Source organism: Tribolium castaneum, chromosome 4, assembly GCF_031307605.1.
Source record: "Tribolium castaneum strain GA2 chromosome 4, icTriCast1.1, whole genome shotgun sequence".
Classification (NCBI taxonomy): Eukaryota; Metazoa; Arthropoda; class Insecta; order Coleoptera; family Tenebrionidae; genus Tribolium; species Tribolium castaneum.
Genome location: NC_087397.1, coordinates 2,140,310 through 2,162,553, shown reverse-complemented (window position 1 = coordinate 2,162,553; position 22,244 = coordinate 2,140,310). Strand labels below are relative to the sequence as shown.

The 22,244-nt window shown below is 34.4% G+C and overlaps 1 protein-coding gene across 2 annotated transcripts in view; it reads left to right on the top strand.

The window, feature by feature from the left end:
* Positions 1 to 22,244, top strand: part of Sema2a (Semaphorin 2a) — a 224,207-nt gene that overhangs the window by 200,588 nt on the left and 1,375 nt on the right. For both annotated transcript variants that reach the window (XM_015985155.2, XM_963247.5), the window contains 7 exons: positions 41 to 148; positions 1,996 to 2,266; positions 18,321 to 18,551; positions 18,604 to 19,017; positions 21,404 to 21,680; positions 21,729 to 21,920; positions 21,967 to 22,210. In XM_015985155.2, coding sequence (XP_015840641.1) covers positions 41 to 148; positions 1,996 to 2,266; positions 18,321 to 18,551; positions 18,604 to 19,017; positions 21,404 to 21,680; positions 21,729 to 21,920; positions 21,967 to 22,210 — 1,737 coding nt within the window. The remainder of the gene's footprint in view (positions 1 to 40; positions 149 to 1,995; positions 2,267 to 18,320; positions 18,552 to 18,603; positions 19,018 to 21,403; positions 21,681 to 21,728; positions 21,921 to 21,966; positions 22,211 to 22,244) is intronic.

Below are 22,244 nucleotides of genomic sequence, written 5' to 3'. Positions count from 1 at the left end.
CCAAATTGAGCGAAATTTAATTTTTTACTTATTTTTCCAGCATTTCGACTGCCGCAACCACATCCGGGTTATCCAATCGATGGGCGATGGGAGCCGACTGTACATTTGTGGGACCAACGCTCACAACCCCAAGGACTGGGTGGTTAACGTAAGTCCAGCTCACGCAACTTTTCCACTTTTTAATGAAACCAAATCACACACTGCGACCGTACTATTATCCACTTTCCTCATTGAACTAACTCGAATCAATAAAACGCGATGTAAGATATTTCATGTGGCTGTTTTCACACGTCCGTTGTACACAAATAAAACTACAATTAAACGAAAGGAGAAGGGGGAACAGACCGCAGCTTCGGGGATAATGTCGGTGCGGTTTTTCCGGGCTATTTATATGCACGTTACAATCCATGCAAGGGAAATTTTGTGCCGCCGTTCAGTGATAAGTCGCAGCGATTTTTCCGGGTTAGGGCCGATTTTCGCCGAGTTACCGGGTGTCTCACCATTTTTAACACAAACAAACCCTTGCCTGACTGATATCCGCAGTCAAAACGTCGTAGTTTAGAAAATATTTTTCAAAAATTTTCCAAAACTTTACTTCTTCTTCTTTTCCTTTTCTTTTACTTTTCTTTTCTCAAACATCTATTGACACTTGAAAATTCGTCGTTTTTTTACAATTTTGTTTGCTTTTTTTTGTCGAATGTTATATCTTACTTTTATTTTTTTTTATTTTTTTTTCTTTTCTTCTTCCAGCTGAGCTCACTCATCACCAATAAGTACAGAAGCTTTTTTTGACCTTTTTATATTTCATTTTCTTTTCGAATAAAATATTATTTTAGGGGTGTCATTCCTTTTGATCGTGCCTGTACTTGCAATATACGACTTCCCGATACTTGTATTTTTTATCAATTATTTAAATAAATGTATAGATCGAAAACTTGTTAGGTATATTAAAATTGCCAAATAAGGGGCTTACTTAACGCCACTGCGGCCAAGCCAACACCAAGAAAACCCTAAAAATTAGGTGTTTATTTTAGAAAATATTTTTCAAAAATTTTCCAAAACTTCACTTCTTCTTTTCCTTTTCTTTTACTTTTCTTTTCTCAAACATCTATTGACACTTGAAAATTCGTCGTTTTTTTACAATTTTGTTTTTTTTTTTTTGTCGAATGTTATATCTTACTTTTATTTTTTTTTTCTCTTTTTTTTCTTTTCTTCTTCCAGCTGAGGTCACTCATCACCAATAAGTACAGAAGCTTTTTTGACCTTTTTATATTTCTTTTTCCTTTCGACTAAAATATTATTTTAGGGGTCATTCCTTTTGATCGTGCCTGTACTTGCAATATACGACTTGCCGATACTTAAATTTTTTATCAATTGTTTAAATAAATGTATAGATCGAATACTTGTTAGGTTTATTAAAATTGTGTTAAAAAACCTCTCGTAATTTAGTTTTTCTGACTTGTGGTGTAAAGTTGGAATCTATTAGCTAGCGCCGTTGGTGTCTTCGGCATCATCGCGTTAGTATTATGTGTTTGGTGTCATAACGCAAATGTGAAATCGATGTGATTCTTGGTGGCCCCGCATCGGTAATGCAGGCGTGAATCTTTAATACTCTTGCCATTGCACGAGCTTATAGCAAGGTGAGGGTGGAAGACGTCTTATCGCATTTCGCAGGAGCATTTCAACCTCACTCGTATTTCGCATCGCATTACTTTCTCTCGTGTTTTACTTATTTATTCCGCCATTTGCGTTTGCTATTGAGGTTATTACAGTAGCCTATCGTCCCCGAAATTTCGTCATATTTATTAAATTCGCGAGTGCACTCGTTGTTATCGAGAATTTAATAAGAGAGAGGACGCCAATCCCCCGATATCTAGCAACACTCGCTTAACTTCAATTAATACGTCTCTAATGTTGGAGGATTCGGTGCCAATCCGGGCGGAAATTCGGCCCCCGACACGTGATTCAAATCCGAAATGAAATGATTTGTTGCAGGCGAACTTGACGCATCTCAGTCGGAACACCTTCGTACCTGGCATTGGAATGGGCATTGCCAAATGCCCCTACGATCCAGCTGACAATTCGACGGCCGTTTGGGTCGAAAGGGGAAACCCCGGAGACTTGCCCGGACTTTATTCCGGAACCAACGCCGAGTTTACCAAGGCAGACACTGTCATTTTCCGAACCGATCTATACAATCTCACCACAGGGAGGAAGGAATTCAGTTTCAAGAGGACGCTCAAGTACGACTCCAAGTGGTTGGACAGTAAGTATTTGATCTGGAGCGAGCCTGATTCACTCATACTCGAGCACACAGCAATTAATTCAGACACGGCTATACTCTCGCTCAACAGACATTCCGTTTTAACGGACGGGACACTTTGCACAAATTTTTAGATTTCATTTTCAGTTTTTACGAACAGTGTTTTTTATAGGAGCTTAATACCAGTCAAATTGTTGCAACATAATACAAATTGATGACGGACGGGACAAATTTTTATCGTTGAACATTTGTGTTAAAATTTTGTTAATTTAAAAGGCTCTAACTCAAACAACTATTTTTAAAGTAAAAATAAAGTAAAACTTTTTACTTTTTGTTTACACATGACGGACGGGACAAATAAACTGTTTGTAAAATTAGGTCTAAAAAAATTATTCAGACAGGTTTTAATTGTTAAAGGCTTTACCAATATTAAAATTAGTCAGTTGAAATTAAAAATTCTTGGTTTTGTTTAACAACGTAAGAAATGACAACATTTTATGTTTGCGATAACGGACGGGACATCAAAAGTTATAAAGTAAAAAAATACTCTTCAAAACAGTTGTAGTACGTCAGTATTTTATGTTATCGCCTACAAGGCAATGTATGTAAATTTTATAATACAATGAATTTTCCTCTCCTAAAAACTCTTTTGTCGCAAAATACATTAAATCTAAACCGATTCGTGTATTTTGAAATAGGTCTATTAATTTTTATCATTGGATACAGAAAGTCCATTTCTGGTGTTGTGTTCGGAGCAGTGACGGGATAACTAGTTAGCGATTTAATTCCCTCTTGACGTAAACTTTTTCCAAATCATTACCGTTAAAGCAGCACCCGAGTAATTGGAGTAGATGTTAAGGAATTTCATAACGCCAACCCTCGGCAATTCCGTCAACTTCTGACGTAATAAAGTAATCCGATGACCACATCATTAGACGAACTGGCACATGATGAGGCGCAATTTTCGCGAAAAAGAAATTCCCGCAATAATAAATAAAGTTTTATGTTTATTTCATGTCGGGCGGCCATTAGAGCAAGTTTAAAAGCGAATTGGTCTGATTTATCGTGGATTATGTGTGTATTAATAAGTTCTGGTTCATTTGGTGAAACCCGTAATGCGATAAGCTTGATCGTTTCCTGCGCGTTCCTGCTGCTAATTCGGACGGATCACCGAAGTCGATCTTTATTAGTGTTAAGGGATAGGCGGAATTCAGTCCTGAGATAGTAATTCCCAATGCCGTCTCGAAATGGCGTCATCAAACAAAAGCATGTGCGAAGTCGGGATAATTAAAACGGGGAGCTTTTCACTTCATTCCTGCGTTTCTTTGATCAACCGCCACCTGCAGAAAAACGGCCTTCCTGCAGGAATCTGGTGGCCTAGGCTGGCCGAGAGATTAGTTTAATCTCGTCGAGATAATTTAATTTCGGTGCAATTTACATTTTTATAAGTTGCCATTCTTGACGATTTACGTCTAGGAGCTGCAGCCGACTTCATCCCGGGACGTAAAAATTTCGGACCGGGGATAATATCTATGTAAATGCAAGGTGAACCGAATGGAAATTAGAAAATTATGAAACAACTTCGGCTTAAATTACAAGACAACGTCCGCCCTGTCACCTGTTGGAAAACTAATTGGCCATATCGAGGCGAAACATTAATTTCTAACGGTGGAAATTTTGCATTTTACTTCCGACGGAATTCTGATATTGAAATTTTAATTTATGGCAAACTCATTGTGGCGAGGCTAAGTACTCGACGCCCTCTTTTACCTACTCAAACTCTCTTCTTCTTGCCATCACTTTAAACAGTTTTACGGCCACGCCGTAAAACCGCACTTTCAATTTTGAACACCGAGGCCGACATGCGAGATACACTTTCGGGGACTATTATTTATTAAGATGAGTATTAAGTGCCCAGCCAAATAAGACGCTTACTTAACGCCTGCGGCCAAGCCAACACCAAGAAAACCCTAAAAATTAGGTGTTTATTTTTGTTATTTTTTCAATTACGGCAAAACTATTCGAAAAAATGCAACTACTTTGATTCTACCCTACGTAAAATGATCCGGGGAATCGATTGGTATCGAGAAAATCGCCAAATTCCCAATACTTTTTTAGTTATAATTTTTTTTTTAATTTCATATATTTCTCTTTTATGAGCAATTTATGAGAAAACTATTAGTCGGAGAACAATGATCTTTTTTAGGGAAAATAGATAATTTAAAGAGTTTTCCAACGATAATAAACTTTATGGGGTTATCTCAAATAGTTCCGGAGTTAGTGCTCGATAACTGTTCCGGATATCCAGATCGACCAAAATCGCGACAAAAATTGAAAAAATCAAACATCAAAAAATCGAACATATGGACTTTTTGTGGACTTTTAACAACTTTTGTGGATTGTTAAGACATGTAGAAGTCCATAAAAATTTACTGGAGTGAGTTTAAAAAAAAAAATTCTTCACCTCTTTGAAGGGAAGTGTATATTACTTGGGAAATTTTAGCAAAAAAATTGAAAATTTTAAATCTCGTGAAAAGTTGATATAAGACAGAAAATGAGCCGCTGAATTCAATGGAACAAACTGCATTGCTCTACGACTTTTAGTTTTCAAGTTATGTATTTTTTTGTTGGATTAAATTTTCCACTATGACAAATGGCTACCCTAAATTTCGGCAAAAATTTTTAAATTTTTAATTCTTGTAAAAAATTGTTATAGTATGTAAAATGAGCCGCTGAATTCAATGGAACAAACCGCAATGCTCTACGACTTTTAGTTTTTTTTTTATGAATTTTTTTAGTGAAAAACTTTGATCGCCTCTGTAGCCGGAACCGTTGCCCGGAGCGGCTCCGGGTTTAGACGAAAAAATAGCTAAAATTAAGCGCTATCAGATGGTTTTTTGTTCGTTGCTCTAAGTCTTACAGTTTCCGAGAAAAACGCAAAAAAAGGTTTCCATTTTCACTTTTTTTCAATTTTCAATCGCCAATTACGGCGAAACTATTAGAGTTATCGAGAAACGGAAAAATGGAGGATAACCGGAATAAAAAACTCTACAAAATGGCATAGGACTCAAGGCGATATCTCGCAAAAAAAATTTCAATTTTCAAACGCCGATTACGGCCAAACTAAAAGAGCTAGAAGAAAACGGTTTGTTCCATCGTAAAGAGCACATCAAAATCTATAAGATAGAATAGGTTTCATTTGATTTTAAGACACTTTAAAAATTGACCGATTTTAAGGGGGGGGTGTTAACTTTTTTTTAATTTTTTTTATTTTCTCATTTACGGCTAAACTATTGTAAAAAGTGGAACTGTTTTGATCCATACCTATGCAAAATGATCCGGGGAATCGATTGGCATCGAGAAAATTGCCAAATTCCCAATAGTTTTTTAGTTATGAATTTTTTAAAATTTTATCAATTTTTGCATTTAGCAGCAATTTGCTCGAAAACTATTAGTCGGAGAACAACAATCTTTTTTGAAAAAAATAGATCATTTAAAGAGCTTTCCAACGATAATACACTTCATGGGGTTATCTCAAATAGTTCCGGAGCTATTGCTCGAGAAATGTTCCGGGTACCCAAAACCGACAAAAACTGCGACGAAAATTGAAAAAATCAAACATCAAAAAATCGAACATATGGACTTTTTGTGGACTTTTAACAACTTTTGTGGATTGTTAAGACATGTAGAAGTCCATAAAAATTTACTGGAGTGAGTTTAAAAAAAAATTTTTTTTCACCTCTTTGAAGGGAAGTGTTTATTACTCAGGAAATTTTAGCAAAAAAATTGAAAATTTTAAATCTCATGAAAAGTTGATATAATACAGAATATGAGCCGCTGAATTCAATGGAACAAACCGCATTGCTCTACGACTTTTAGTTTTCGAGTTATGAATTTTTTTGTTGGATAAAATTTTCCACTATGACAAATGGCTACCCTAAATTTCGGCAAAAAATTTTAAATTTTTAATTCTTGTGAAAAATTGATATAATATGTAAAATGAGCTGTAGAATTCAATCGAACAAACCGCAATGCTCTACGACTTTTAGTTTTTTTTTTATGAATTTTTTTAGTGAAAAACTTTGATCGCCTCTGTAGCCGGAACCGTTGCCCGGAGCGGCTCCGGGTTTAGACGAAAAAATAGCAAAAATTAAGCGCTATCAGATGATTTTTTGTTTGTTGCTCTAAGTCTTACAGTTTCCGAGAAAAACGCAAAAAAAGGTTTCCATTTTCACTTTTTTTCAATTTTCAATCGCTAATTACGGCGAAACTATTAGAGTTATCGAGAAACGGAAAAATGGAGGACAACCGGAATAAAAAACTCTACAAAATGGCATAGGACTCAAGGCGATATCTCGCAAAAAAATTTCAATTTTCAAACGCCGATTACGGCCAAACTAAAAGAGCTAGAAGAAAACGGTTTGTTCCATCGTAAAGAGCACATCAAAATCTATAAGATAGAATAGGTTTCATTTGATTTTAAGACACTTTAAAAATTGACCGATTTTAAGGGGGGGGTGTTAACTTTTTTTAAATTTTTTTTATTTTCTCATTTACGGCTAAACTATTGTAAAAAGTGGAACTGTTTTGATCCATACCTATGCAAAATGATCCGGGGAATCGATTGGCATCGAGAAAATTGCCAAATTCCCAATAGTTTTTTAGTTATGAATTTTTTAAAATTTTACCAATTTTTGCATTTAGCAGCAATTTGCTCGAAAACTATTAGTCGGAGAACAACAATCTTTTTTGAAAAAAATAGATCATTTAAAGAGCTTTCCAACGATAATACACTTCATGGGGTTATCTCAAATAGTTCCGGAGCTATTGCTCGAGAAATGTTCCGGGTACCCAAAACCGACAAAAACTGCGACGAAAATTGAAAAAATCAAACATCAAAAAATCGAACATATGGACTTTTTGTGGACTTTTAACAACTTTTGTGGATTGTTAAGACATGTAGAAGTCCATAAAAATTTACTGGAGTGAGTTAAAAAAAAAAATTTTTTTTCATCTCTTTGAAGGGAAGTGTATATTACTCAGGAAATTTTAGCAAAAAAATTGAAAATTTTAAATCTCGTGAAAAGTTGATATAATACAGAAAATGAGCCGCTGAATTCAATGGAACAAACCGCATTGCTCTACGACTTTTAGTTTTCGAGTTATGAATTTTTTTGTTGGATTAAATTTACCACTATGACAAATGGCTACCCTAAATTTCGGCAAAAATTTTTAAATTTTTAATTCTTGTAAAAAATTGTTATAATATGTAAAATGAGCCGCTGAATTCAATGGGACAAACCGCAATGCTCTACGACTTTTAGTTTTTTTTTTATGAATTTTTTTAGTGAAAAACTTTGATCGCCTCTGTAGCCGGAACCGTTGCCCGGAGCGGCTCCGGGTTTAGACGAAAAAATAGCAAAAATTAAGCGCTATCAGATGGTTTTTTGTTCGTTGCTCTAAGTCTTACAGTTTCCGAGAAAAACGCAAAAAAAGGTTTCCATTTTCACTTTTTTTCAATTTTCAATCGCTAATTACGGCGAAACTATTAGAGTTATCGAGAAACGGAAAAATGGAGGATAACCGGAATAAAAAACTCTACAAAATGGCATAGGACTCAAGGCGATATCTCGCAAAAAAAATTTCAATTTTCAAACGCCGATTACGGCCAAACTAAAAGAGCTAGAAGAAAACGGTTTGTTCCATCGTAAAGAGCACATCAAAATCTATAAGATAGAATAGGTTTCATTTGATTTTAAGACACTTTAAAAATTGACCGATTTTAAGGGGGGGGTGTTAACTTTTTTTTAATTTTTTTTATTTTCTCATTTACGGCTAAACTATTGTAAAAAGTGGAACTGTTTTGATCCATACCTATGCAAAATGATCCGGGGAATCGATTGGCATCGAGAAAATTGCCAAATTCCCAATAGTTTTTTAGTTATGAATTTTTTAAAATTTTACCAATTTTTGCATTTAGCAGCAATTTGCTCGAAAACTATTAGTCGGAGAACAACAATCTTTTTTGAAAAAAATAGATCATTTAAAGAGCTTTCCAACGATAATACACTTCATGGGGTTATCTCAAATAGTTCCGGAGCTATTGCTCGAGAAATGTTCCGGGTACCCAAAACCGACAAAAACTGCGACGAAAATTGAAAAAATCAAACATCAAAAAATCGAACATATGGACTTTTTGTGGACTTTTAACAACTTTTGTGGATTGTTAAGACATGTAGAAGTCCATAAAAATTTACTGGAGTGAGTTAAAAAAAAAAATTTTTTTTTCATCTCTTTGAAGGGAAGTGTACTCAGGAAATTTTAGCAAAAAAATTGAAAATTTTAAATCTCGTGAAAAGTTGATATAATACAGAAAATGAGCTGCTGAATTCAATGGAACAAACCGCATTGCTCTACGACTTTTAGTTTTCGAGTTATGAATTTTTTTGTTGGATTAAATTTACCACTATGACAAATGGCTACCCTAAATTTCGGCAAAAATTTTTAAATTTTTAATTCTTGTAAAAAATTGTTATAATATGTAAAATGAGCCGCTGAATTCAATGGGACAAACCGCAATGCTCTACGACTTTTAGTTTTTTTTTTATGAATTTGTTTAGTGAAAAACTTTGATCGCCTCTGTAGCCGGAACCGTTGCCCGGAGCGGCTCCGGGTTTAGACGAAAAAATAGCAAAAATTAAGCGCTATCAGATGATTTTTTGTTTGTTGCTCTAAGTCTTACAGTTTCCGAGAAAAACGCAAAAAAAGGTTTCCATTTTCACTTTTTTTCAATTTTCAATCGCTAATTACGGCGAAACTATTAGAGTTATCGAGAAACGGAAAAATGGAGGACAACCGGAATAAAAAACTCTACAAAATGGCATAGGACTCAAGGCGATATCTCGCAAAAAAATTTCAATTTTCAAACGCCGATTACGGCCAAACTAAAAGAGCTAGAAGAAAACGGTTTGTTCCATCGTAAAGAGCACATCAAAATCTATAAGATAGAATAGGTTTCATTTGATTTTAAGACACTTTAAAAATTGACCGATTTTAAGGGGGGGGTGTTAACTTTTTTTTAATTTTTTTTATTTTCTCATTTACGGCTAAACTATTGTAAAAAGTGGAACTGTTTTGATCCATACCTATGCAAAATGATCCGGGGAATCGATTGGCATCGAGAAAATTGCCAAATTCCCAATAGTTTTTTAGTTATGAATTTTTTAAAATTTTACCAATTTTTGCATTTAGCAGCAATTTGCTCGAAAACTATTAGTCGGAGAACAACAATCTTTTTTGAAAAAAATAGATCATTTAAAGAGCTTTCCAACGATAATACACTTCATGGGGTTATCTCAAATAGTTCCGGAGCTATTGCTCGAGAAATGTTCCGGGTACCCAAAATCGACAAAAACTGCGACGAAAATTGAAAAAATCAAACATCAAAAAATCGAACATATGGACTTTTTGTGGACTTTTAACAACTTTTGTGGATTGTTAAGACATGTAGAAGTCCATAAAAATTTACTGGAGTGAGTTTAAAAAAAAATTTTTTTTTCACCTCTTTGAAGGGAAGTGTATATTACTCAGGAAATTTTAGCAAAAAAATTGAAAATTTTAAATCTCGTGAAAAGTTGATATAATACAGAAAATGAGCCGCTGAATTCAATGGAACAAACCGCATTGCTCTACGACTTTTAGTTTTCGAGTTATGAATTTTTTTGTTGGATTAAATTTTCCACTATGACAAATGGCTACCCTAAATTTCGGCAAAAATTTTTAAATTTTTAATTCTTGTAAAAAATTGTTATAATATGTAAAATGAGCCGCTGAATTCAATGGAACAAACCGCAATGCTCTACGACTTTTAGTTTTTTTTTTATGAATTTTTTTAGTGAAAAACTTTGATCGCCTCTGTAGCCGGAACCGTTGCCCGGAGCGGCTCCGGGTTTAGACGAAAAAATAGGTAAAATTAAGCGCTATCAGATGGTTTTTTGTTCGTTGCTCTAAGTCTTACAGTTTCCGAGAAAAACGCAAAAAAAGGTTTCCATTTTCACTTTTTTTCAATTTTCAATCGCTAATTGCGGCGAAACTATTAGAGTTATCGAGAAACGGAAAAATGGAGAACAACCGGAATAAAAAACTCTACAAAATGGCATAGGACTCAAGGCGATATCTCGCAAAAAAAATTTCAATTTTCAAACGCCGATTACGGCCAAACTAAAAGAGCTAGAAGAAAACGGTTTGTTCCATCGTAAAGAGCACATCAAAATCTATAAGATAGAATAGGTTTCATTTGATTTTAAGACACTTTAAAAATTGACCGATTTTAAGGGGGGGGTGTTAACTTTTTTTTATTTTTTTTTATTTTCTCATTTACGGCTAAACTATTGTAAAAAGTGGAACTGTTTTGATCCATACCTATGCAAAATGATCCGGGGAATCGATTGGCATCGAGAAAATTGCCAAATTCCCAATAGTTTTTTAGTTATGAATTTTTTAAAATTTTACCAATTTTTGCATTTAGCAGCAATTTGCTCGAAAACTATTAGTCGGAGAACAACAATCTTTTTTGAAAAAAATAGATCATTTAAAGAGCTTTCCAACGATAATACACTTCATGGGGTTATCTCAAATAGTTCCGGAGCTATTGCTCGAGAAATGTTCCGGGTACCCAAAACCGACAAAAACTGCGACGAAAATTGAAAAAATCAAACATCAAAAAATCGAACATATGGACTTTTTGTGGACTTTTAACAACTTTTGTGGGTTGTTAAGACATGTAGAAGTCCATAAAAATTTACTGGAGTGAGTTTAAAAAAAAAAAATTTTTTTTCATCTCTTTGAAGGGAAATGTATATTACTCAGGAAATTTTAGCAAAAAAATTGAAAATTTTAAATCTCGTCAAAAGTTGATATAATACAGAAAATGAGCCGCTGAATTCAATGGAACAAACCGCATTGCTCTACGACTTTTAGTTTTCGAGTTATGAATTTTTTTGTTGGATTAAATTTTCCACTATGACAAATGGCTACCCTAAATTTCGGCAAAAATTTTTAAATTTTTAATTCTTGTAAAACATTGTTATAATATGTAAAATGAGCCGCTGAATTCAATGGAACAAACCGCAATGCTCTACGACTTTTAGTTTTTTTTTTTATGAATTTTTTTAGTGAAAAACTTTGATCGCCTCTGTAACCGGAACCGTTGCCCGGAGCGGCTCCGGGTTTAGACGAAAAAATAGCTAAAATTAAGCGCTATCAGATGATTTTTTGTTCGTTGCTCTAAGTCTTACAGTTTCCGAGAAAAACGCAAAAAAAGGTTTCCATTTTCACTTTTTTTCAATTTTCAATCGCTAATTGCGGCGAAACTATTAGAGTTATCGAGAAACGGAAAAATGGAGGACAATTGGAATAAAAAACTCTACAAAATGGCATAGGACTCAAGGCGATATCTCGCAAAAAAAATTTCAATTTTCAAACGCCGATTACGGCCAAACTAAAAGAGCTAGAAGAAAACGGTTTGTTCCATCGTAAAGAGCACATCAAAATCTATAAGATAGAATAGGTTTCATTTGATTTTAAGACACTTTAAAAATTGACCGATTTTAAGGGGGGGGTGTTAACTTTTTTTTAATTTTTTTTATTTTCTCATTTACGGCTAAACTATTGTAAAAAGTGGAACTGTTTTGATCCATACCCATGCAAAATGTTCCGGGGAATCGATTGGCATCGAGAAAATTGCCAAATTCCCAATAGTTTTTTAGTTATGAATTTTTTAAAATTTTACCAATTTTTGCATTTAGCAGCAATTTGCTCGAAAACTATTAGTCGGAGGACAACAATCTTTTTTGAAAAAAATAGATCATTTAAAGAGCTTTCCAACGATAATACACTTCATGGGGTTATCTCAAATAGTTCCGGAGCTATTGCTCGAGAAATGTTCCGGGTACCCAAAACCGACAAAAACTGCGACGAAAATTGAAAAAATCAAACATCAAAAAATCGAACATATGGACTTTTTGTGGACTTTTAACAAGTTTTGTGGGTTGTTAAGACATGTAGAAGTCCATAAAAATTTACTGGAGTGAGTTTAAAAAAAAAAAATTTTTTTTCATCTCTTTGAAGGGAAATGTATATTACTCAGGAAATTTTAGCAAAAAAATTGAAAATTTTAAATCTCGTCAAAAGTTGATATAATACAGAAAATGAGCCGCTGAATTCAATGGAACAAACCGCATTGCTCTACGACTTTTAGTTTTCGAGTTATGAATTTTTTTGTTGGATTAAATTTTCCACTATGACAAATGGCTACCCTAAATTTCGGCAAAAATTTTTAAATTTTTAATTCTTGTAAAACATTGTTATAATATGTAAAATGAGCCGCTGAATTCAATGGAACAAACCGCAATGCTCTACGACTTTTAGTTTTTTTTTTTATGAATTTTTTTAGTGAAAAACTTTGATCGCCTCTGTAACCGGAACCGTTGCCCGGAGCGGCTCCGGGTTTAGACGAAAAAATAGCTAAAATTAAGCGCTATCAGATGATTTTTTGTTCGTTGCTCTAAGTCTTACAGTTTCCGAGAAAAACGCAAAAAAAGGTTTCCATTTTCACTTTTTTTCAATTTTCAATCGCTAATTGCGGCGAAACTATTAGAGTTATCGAGAAACGGAAAAATGGAGGACAATTGGAATAAAAAACTCTACAAAATGGCATAGGACTCAAGGCGATATCTCGCAAAAAAAATTTCAATTTTCAAACGCCGATTACGGCCAAACTAAAAGAGCTAGAAGAAAACGGTTTGTTCCATCGTAAAGAGCACATCAAAATCTATAAGATAGAATAGGTTTCATTTGATTTTAAGACACTTTAAAAATTGACCGATTTTAAGGGGGGGGTGTTAACTTTTTTTTAATTTTTTTTATTTTCTCATTTACGGCTAAACTATTGTAAAAAGTGGAACTGTTTTGATCCATACCTATGCAAAATGATCCGGGGAATCGATTGGCATCGAGAAAATTGCCAAATTCCCAATAGTTTTTTAGTTATGAATTTTTTAAAATTTTACCAATTTTTGCATTTAGCAGCAATTTGCTCGAAAACTATTAGTCGGAGAACAACAATCTTTTTTGAAAAAAATAGATCATTTAAAGAGCTTTCCAACGATAATACACTTCATGGGGTTATCTCAAATAGTTCCGGAGCTATTGCTCGAGAAATGTTCCGGGTACCCAAAACCGACAAAAACTGCGACGAAAATTGAAAAAATCAAACATCAAAAAATCGAACATATGGACTTTTTGTAGACTTTTAACAACTTTTGTGGATTGTTAAGACATGTAGAAGTCCATAAAAATTTACTGGAGTGAGTTTAAAAAAAAAATTTTTTTTCACCTCTTTGAAGGGAAGTGTATATTACTCAGGAAATTTTAGCAAAAAAATTGAAAATTTTAAATCTCGTGAAAAGTTGATATAATACAGAAAATGAGCCGCTGAATTCAATGGAACAAACCGCATTGCTCTACGACTTTTAGTTTTTGAGTTATGAATTTTTTTGTTGGATTAAATTTTCCACTATGACAAACGGCTACCCTAAATTTCGGCAAAAATTTTTAAATTTTTTATTCTTGTAAAAAATTGCTATAATATGTAAAATGAGTCGTAGAATTCAATCGAACAAACCGCAATGCTCTACGACTTTTAGTTTTTTTTTTATGAATTTTTTTAGTGAAAAACTTTGATCGCCTCTGTAGCCGGAACCGTTGTCCGGAGCGGCTCCGGGTTTAGACGAAAAAATAGCTAAAAATAAGCGCTATCAGATGGTTTTTTGTTCGTTGCTCTAAGTCTTACAGTTTCCGAGAAAAACGCAAAAAAAGGTTTCCATTTTCAATTTTTTTCAATTTTCAATCGCTAATTACGGCGAAACTATTAGAGTTATCGAGAAACGGAAAAATGGAGGATAACCGGAATAAAAAACTCTACAAAATGGCATAGGACTCAAGGCGATATCTCGCAAAAAAAATTTCAATTTTCAAACGCCGATTACGGCCAAACTAAAAGAGCTAGAAGAAAACGGTTTGTTCCATCGTAAAGAGCACATCAAAATCTATAAGATAGAAAAGGTTTCATTTGATTTTAAGACACTTTAAAAATTAACCGATTTTAAGGGGGGGGGTGTTAACTTTTTTTTAATTTTTTTTATTTTCTCATTTACGGCTAAACTATTGTAAAAAGTGGAACTGTTTTGATGCATACCCATGCAAAATGTTCCGGGGAATCGATTGGCATCGAGAAAATTGCCAAATTCCCAATAGTTTTTTAGTTATGAATTTTTTAAAATTTTACCAATTTTTGCATTTAGCAGCAATTTGCTCGAAAACTATTAGTCGGAGAACAACAATCTTTTTTGAAAAAAATAGATCATTTAAAGAGCTTTCCAACGATAATACACTTCATGGGGTTATCTTAAATAGTTCCGGAGCTATTGCTCGAGAAATGTTCCGGGTACCCAAAACCGACAAAAACTGCGACGAAAATTGAAAAAATCAAACATCAAAAAATCGAACATATGGACTTTTTGTAGACTTTTAACAACTTTTGTGGATTGTTAAGACATGTAGAAGTCCATAAAAATTTACTGGAGTGAGTTTAAAAAAAAAAAATTTTCATCTCTTTGAAGGGAATTTTAGCAAAAAAATTGAAAATTTTAAATCTCGTGAAAAGTTGATATAATACAGAAAATGAGCCGCTGAATTCAATGGAACAAACCGCATTGCTCTACGACTTTTAGTTTTCGAGTTATGAATTTTTTGAAAAATATCTCGGCGCATCCACCATTTTTCAAATTGCAATAAAATAAATTACGGCAATACTATTCTAAAAAGTGGAACTATTTTAATCCTTACCTATGCAAAATGATCTGGGGAATCGATTGGCATCGAGAAAACTGCCGAATTCTCAATAGTTTTTTAGTTATGAATTTTTTTAAATTCTACCTATTTTTGCTTTTATTTGCAATTTTCTCGAAAACTATTAGTCGGTGAGCAATGAACTTTTTTGAAAAAGATAGATAATTAAAAGAGCTTTCCAAGGATTAAACTTCATATGGTTTTTTCTTTTGGAAAAAAAAAATGAAAAAATCAAATCTTCAAAAATCGACTTTTCTTGTACTTTTATTTTGAATATGGCTTTTGAGGCGCGTTTCGTAGCCGAAGAATGTTTGTTTGAGAGAGCCGTGAGTCATGTTTGGTTAAAAACGTCCCTTTCGAGCTTGTTATCCGGCTGAAGGGACGTTGGCGTTCCAATCGATGCGTCGTCGTCGTCAAACACCTGAATGTTCAGACGGAGCTCAGGCCATAATCATGCATGGCGTAATCAAGTTAGGTAGGCAAGGCCCAACGAGCGGAAACACCTTTGAGTATCCCGTTACCCATTACAGAGTCGTTCTAATCCTGCATCTGCAGGTTCCCATAGCCACGGAGGGTAACCTCCAACCTCGATGATGTCGCCCTCATTCAGCTCTCCACTCTATGATTTAATTATCGACTGTGCTCGCGCACCGCTTACCGTGATAATACAGATTACCGGTAATTGGATTGGCGAATTTGCGTTTTACCGGCCGCCTGGACTCCAAAAGCGACGAAGCTTTTTACACGGCAAATACACAACCGACATTTACCTTTTAAACCGTTTCGATACCTTTCAAAATCGATTATTCGAAAAATTATTGCCGAAGTAATGGAATTTCGCGGACACTGCATCGGATAATTTCGTTTTGAAAAGGGACAGATATTGCAACACCACTCGACCAGACATCGACAGATTTCAGATTTTTCAGCTTGGGTAAATAGAAATTGCCAAAGCTCGCCCATAGCTGAGCGGAAAAATCACTCTAAAGTCTTTGAATTATCTTATTTATAAATATTTGCCATACTTCGACTTCCTTGAGGATTTACAAAATTTAACGATACATCCTTTTAATTACAACCTTAGAAAATTATTTGACAAACATGCCCCTATAGACACAAAAAAACTTAATTTTTAGCAAAACACTTTAAAAGTTTAAATCTCGTTAAAAGCTGGTTTAATACAGAATATGAGCCGCTGAATTCAATGGAACAAACCGCATTGCTCTACGACTTTTAGTTTTTGAGTTATGAATTTTTTGAAAAATAACTCGGCGCATCCACCATTTTTCAAATTAAAATAAAATAAATTACGGCAATACTATTCTAAAAAGTAGAACTATTTTGATCCTTACCTATGCAAAATGATCCGGGGAATCGATTGGCATCGAGAAAACTGCCAAATTCTCAATAGCTTTTTGGTTATGAATTTTTTTAAATTGTACCAATTTTTGCATTTAACTGCAATTTTCTCGAAAACTATTAGTCGAAGAACAATAATCTTTTTTGAGGAAAATAGATAATTTAAAGAGCTTTCCAACGATAATACACTTTATGGGGTTATCTCTAATAGTTTCGGAGCTATTGGTCGATAACTGCTCCGGATACCCAGATCGACCAAAATCGCGACAAAAATTAGAAAAATCAAACAACAAAAATCGAAAATATAGACTTTTTTGGTCTTTTAACAACTCTAGAGGGTTGTAAAGCTACATATAAGTCCGAAAAACTATGATAGAACGAGTTTTAAAAAAATTTAATTTTTTCACTCTCGTGAAGGTAACTAACTCTATTACTCAGGAAATTTTAGCAAAAAAAATCAAAATTTTAAATCTCGTGAAAAGTTGGTATAATACAGAAAACGAGCCGCTGAATTCAATAGAACAAACCGCATTGCTCTACGACTTTTAGTTTTTGAGTTATGAATTTTTTGAAAAATAACTCGGCGCATCCACCATTTTTCAAATTAAAATAAAATAAATTACGGCAATACCATTCGAAAAAGTGAAACTCTTTTGACTCTAAGTTATGTAAAATAATCTGGGGAATCGATTGGCGTTGAGAAAATCGCCAAATTTTTAATAGTTTTTTCAGTCATGAATTTTTTTAAATTTTACAAATTTTTGCATTCATCTGCAATTTTTTCGAAAACTGTTAGTCGGAGAATAATGATCTTTTTTGAAGAAAATAGATGATTCAAAAAGCTTTCCAACAATAATAAACTTCATAGGTTTATCTCTAATAGTTCCAGAGTTATTGCTCGATAAATGTTCCGGATACCCGGAATCGACCAAAATGGCTACAAAAATTGGAAAAATCAAATATCAAAAAATTAAATCAAATCAAAAATTTTCCTTTGTTTGCATTAAGAAATTTATGAAAAATGAGACTAAATTTCTGGGTTTTAAGGAAAACTGCTTAAAATTTGATATTCGTTATTTAAATGAGCGTAGCCAGGTTCAACTGGATAATTTATTGTCATACTGTGGAAAAACTACATGAGGGGTACCCCAAGGATCCGTTTTAGGCCCCTTATTGTACCTTTTATATACTTTCGACATAGTAACCTAAATTAAATTGCATTGATCTCAACATACTTTTTGAAAAATCTAAAGTAAAAGTTGTCAAAAATTGGGCGCTGTCTTTCATTAAGAATTACAATTACAATTCGGAATCTATATTGTGATATCCTTTAATGATGTTTCCTTTTTCTTCACATTAAACAAGTTATTATTATTATTATTATTATTATTATTATTATTATTATTATTATTTTATATTAATATTATATTATATGTTTTCTTTTTGCATTTACTTTATTTTCGCCTCATCATTTTTTTAATAAAGGCTTTTATTATTATTATTATTATTGTTATAATGCGTCTTGTGAACCAGTGTGGGGTTTAGCATAATGCGCGTACCGATGCACGTGTCAGATTTTCAATAATTATGTACGCATAAATTTTTCCGCATATTAACCATTCCATTATGCACCGCATATTGCGATGTATTTTCGTTTCACTGGCATGCTCTCGTCGGCCATTTTCAATCCAACCATGCGAGAATGCATCCGAATTACATGACAAGCACAAAGATTAAATTTGCGTAAAGTAAATTCGCCGGTTTCTTATCACATTTTTGTGTTTTCCAGAACCGAACTTCGTCGGCTCGTTCGATATCGGCGATTACGTTTTGTTCTTCTTCAGAGAGACAGCCGTTGAATACATCAACTGCGGCAAGAGCGTCTACTCGCGAGTGGCGCGCGTTTGCAAAAAGGACACCGGAGGAAAGAATATCCTCTCGCAAAACTGGGCCACTTATCTCAAAGCCAGACTCAACTGCTCCATTCCGGGAGAGTTTCCTTTCTATTTCAACGAAATACGTAATACACGCACTCCCCCACCCCATCCCCCTCTAACCGCTCGCAATTGCAGAGAGCATATACAAAGTGCCAGGAGACGACACCAAGTTTTACGGCACCTTCACGACCTCAACCAACGGCTTGATGGGCTCGGCGATCTGCTCGTTCACTCTGGACGACATCCAGCAGGCGTTTAGCGGCAAATTCAAGGAACAGGCTTCGTCCTCGTCCGCCTGGCTGCCGGTCTTGTCGAATCGAGTGCCAGAACCGAGGCCTGGAACGTGTGTCAACGATACGGAAACGCTGCCAGACACCGTCCTCAATTTTATAAGATCGCATCCACTCATGGATTCAGCCGTCATGCACGAACATGAGAAGCCCGTTTTTTTCAAGAGAGACGTCTTCTTCACCAGACTGGTGGTCGATAAAATCAAAGTGGATATCGGGGGCGCAGTCCTGGACTACACCGTCTACTACGCCGGGACAAGTGAGTACTTTACTCATTCTCTTGTGCAAACCGAAAAACGGTAGATGGGTAATTAAAAAATCTATTAATATTGCGGCAAAAACTGCTTTATTTACAAGCTCGTAATTATCTGCGAAACTACGAGCAGTAGAAGAAAAATGGAGAAGTTTCCAAATCCTCAAGCAATTTTACGTTATTACGGTTATTATGAACTTGATTATTTTTTATTGATAGATTTGTAACGGAAAATTCTGACAAAGTTGTTTTCTTCGGATTTTTTTCACAACTAATTTTGCTCAGACGTGGATAATTAACTCGTAATTTATTTTTTATTAATTTTTGGTAGATTTGAAAAATTAAAAACGACTGTATTTCGTCCAATATCTCCAAAACTACGATCCGTACAACAAAAAGGGAGTCAGTTTTGGAATTCCCAAGCAATTTTACGTCAAACTGGCGTATTTTTAACATAAATTTTTGATTATTTTGATCTTGATTTTTTTATTTATAGGTTTTTATAACTAGAAACTCTTACCAAGTTGTTTTCTTTGAATTATTTTAAGAGCTGCAAGTCGTTTTTAGTCAATTTTCTTTTCTTTATTTTTTATTAATTCTTTATCTAATTTTTGAAAAACTAAAAACGACTGTATTTCGTCCAATATCTCCTAAACTACGATTCGTAAAACAAAAAGGGAGCCAGTTTTGGAATTCCCAAGCAATTTTACGTCAAACTGGCGTATTTTTAACATAAATTTTCGGTTATTGTGATCTTGATTTTTTTATTTATGGGTTTTTATAACTATAAACTTTTACCAAGTTGTTTTCTTTGGATTATTTGCACGATTTTGACTTTATTGTTATATAATTTTGCCCAGATGTGGACATTTAATTAGGAAAAAGGACTATAAGTCGTTTTTTGATCAATTTCCTTTTCTTTATTTTTTATTAATTTTTTATTTAATTTTTGAAAAATTAAAAATGATTATATTTCGTCCAATATCTGCAAAACTACGAGTCGCAAAAGAAAAAAGGAGTCAGTTTTGGAATCCCCAATCAATTTTACGTCAAACTGGCGTATTTTTAACATAAATTTTCGGTTATTGTGATCTTTATTTTTTTATTGATAGGTTTTTATAACTACAAATGCTTACCAAGTTGTATTCTTTGCATTATTTGCACAATTTTGACTTTATTCTAATAAAATTTTGCCCAGATGTGGACAGTTAACTAGGAAAAAGGGCTGCAAGTCGTTTTTTGATCAATTTCCTTTTCTTTATTTTTTGTTAATTTTTTTATTTACTTTTTGAAAAATTAAAAACGACTGTATTTCGTCAAATATCTCTAAAACTACAAGTCACTGAACAAAAATGGAAGCAGTTTTGGAATCCTCAAGCAATTCTAAGTCAGACTCACGTGTTTTTAACATAATTCTTCAATTATTGTGATCTTGATTATTTTTTATTGATAAGTTTGTAACTAAAAATTCTGACAAAGTTGTTTTCTTGGAATTATTTGCACAAATTTGACTCTGTTGTTACAATTTTTGCTCACGAATGGATATTTAACGAGTAAAAACGGCTATAAGTCGTTTTTGATCATTTTCCTTTTTTTTCTTTTTTATTAATTTTTTTAGATGCGAAAAATTAAAAAGGACTATAGGTATTTTGTTCAATATCTTCAAAACTACGAATTCTAGAACAAAACTGAAAATAGTTTTGAAATTTTTACGTCAAATAGGCATCATTTTTGGACTTAAATTTTTGGTTATTGTGATCTTGATAATTTTTTATTGGTAGGTTGGTGAATAAAATTTCAGACAAAGTTGTTTTATTCGGTTTATTTGTATAGTTTTTATGCGGTTGCCACAAAACATTGCTCAGTACTAATAAATTATTAGCAAGTAAAAAGGGTTAAAAGCTGTTTTATATCAATTTTTTTTTGGATATTTGGCCATATTTCGTCTAATTTATTCCAAGTATCGTAGAACAAAAATCGGAGACAAATTTGAAATCCTCAGGCAGATGTTCGACATAAATTTTTGCTTATTCTAATCTTGATATTTTTTATTGGAGTAGTTAGATAATAATTTTTCGTCAAATGAGGATACTTTTAATTTCTCTTTGTTAGGGAGAAAATTTTCCAACAGGGGACGAAAATAACGTGTTCTGTAGCTCATTTTTCCTCAAAAATTAGTTTAACCCTCTTTAGATTTTTTAAATTCACGAAAAATTCTGCTCAAATAGACCAAAAATCGGAAATGGTATTATTTTTCTTTTTTTTGGGTATGTTTTTCTCTAGATTCTGATCAAAGTAATGGAAAAGGAAACGCAGACAACTCAAAAACTTTTATTATTTCACACTATGTTTCAAATAAATTCTCTAAAATTTCGTCAAAAACCCTTTTTAGACGAAGGCCGCGTGCACAAAATCGTGGAGTGGCAACGCGACACCGACGGCACGTCGTCCATCCTCCTGGACGTGTTCGACGTGACCCCCGGCGAGCCCATCCAAGTGATGGAGATTTCCAAAGAGAACAAAGCCCTTTACGTCGCCTCCGACTACCGTGTTAAACAAGTGGACCTAGTTATGTGCAATCGAAGGTACGACAACTGCCTGCGATGTGTCCACGACCCTTACTGCGGCTGGGACAAAGACTCCAACGTCTGCAAACCGTACTCACCTGGGTAAGTCCTCCAGAACCCCCCTCAACCCTTCTGACCCCAAAATTCCAGACTATTGCAAGACGTTTCCAACAGCACAGTCGACGTGTGCGACAGCAGCGTCGTTAAGAAGAAAATGATAGTGACGTGGGGCCAGAGCTTGCACTTGGGGTGCTTTCTGAAGATGCCGGCGGTTTTGGCCTCGCAGACCATCACCTGGTACCACTATTCGAAGGAAAAGGGGCGCTACAAGATCCAGTACAGGTGAGGGTAACCCAGTGCGGAAAAGTGACTTTTTGGCTTGTTTCAGGCCGGATAAGTACATTGAAACTTCCGAGCACGGCTTGGTGATCATTGCCGTGACTGAGGCCGACGCCGGCCGCTATGACTGCTGGATGGGGGCTTCCCTGCTGTGTTCGTACAACGTGACAGTGGACGCGCACCGGTGTTCGCCCCCGGCCAAAAGTAACGACTATCAGAAGATTTACTCGGACTGGTGTCACGAGTTCGAGAAGTACAAATCGGCGATGAAGACTTGGGAGAAGAAGCAAGCTGTAAGTGCCGTGGAGTTGGTTTCGGTGTGTTTGA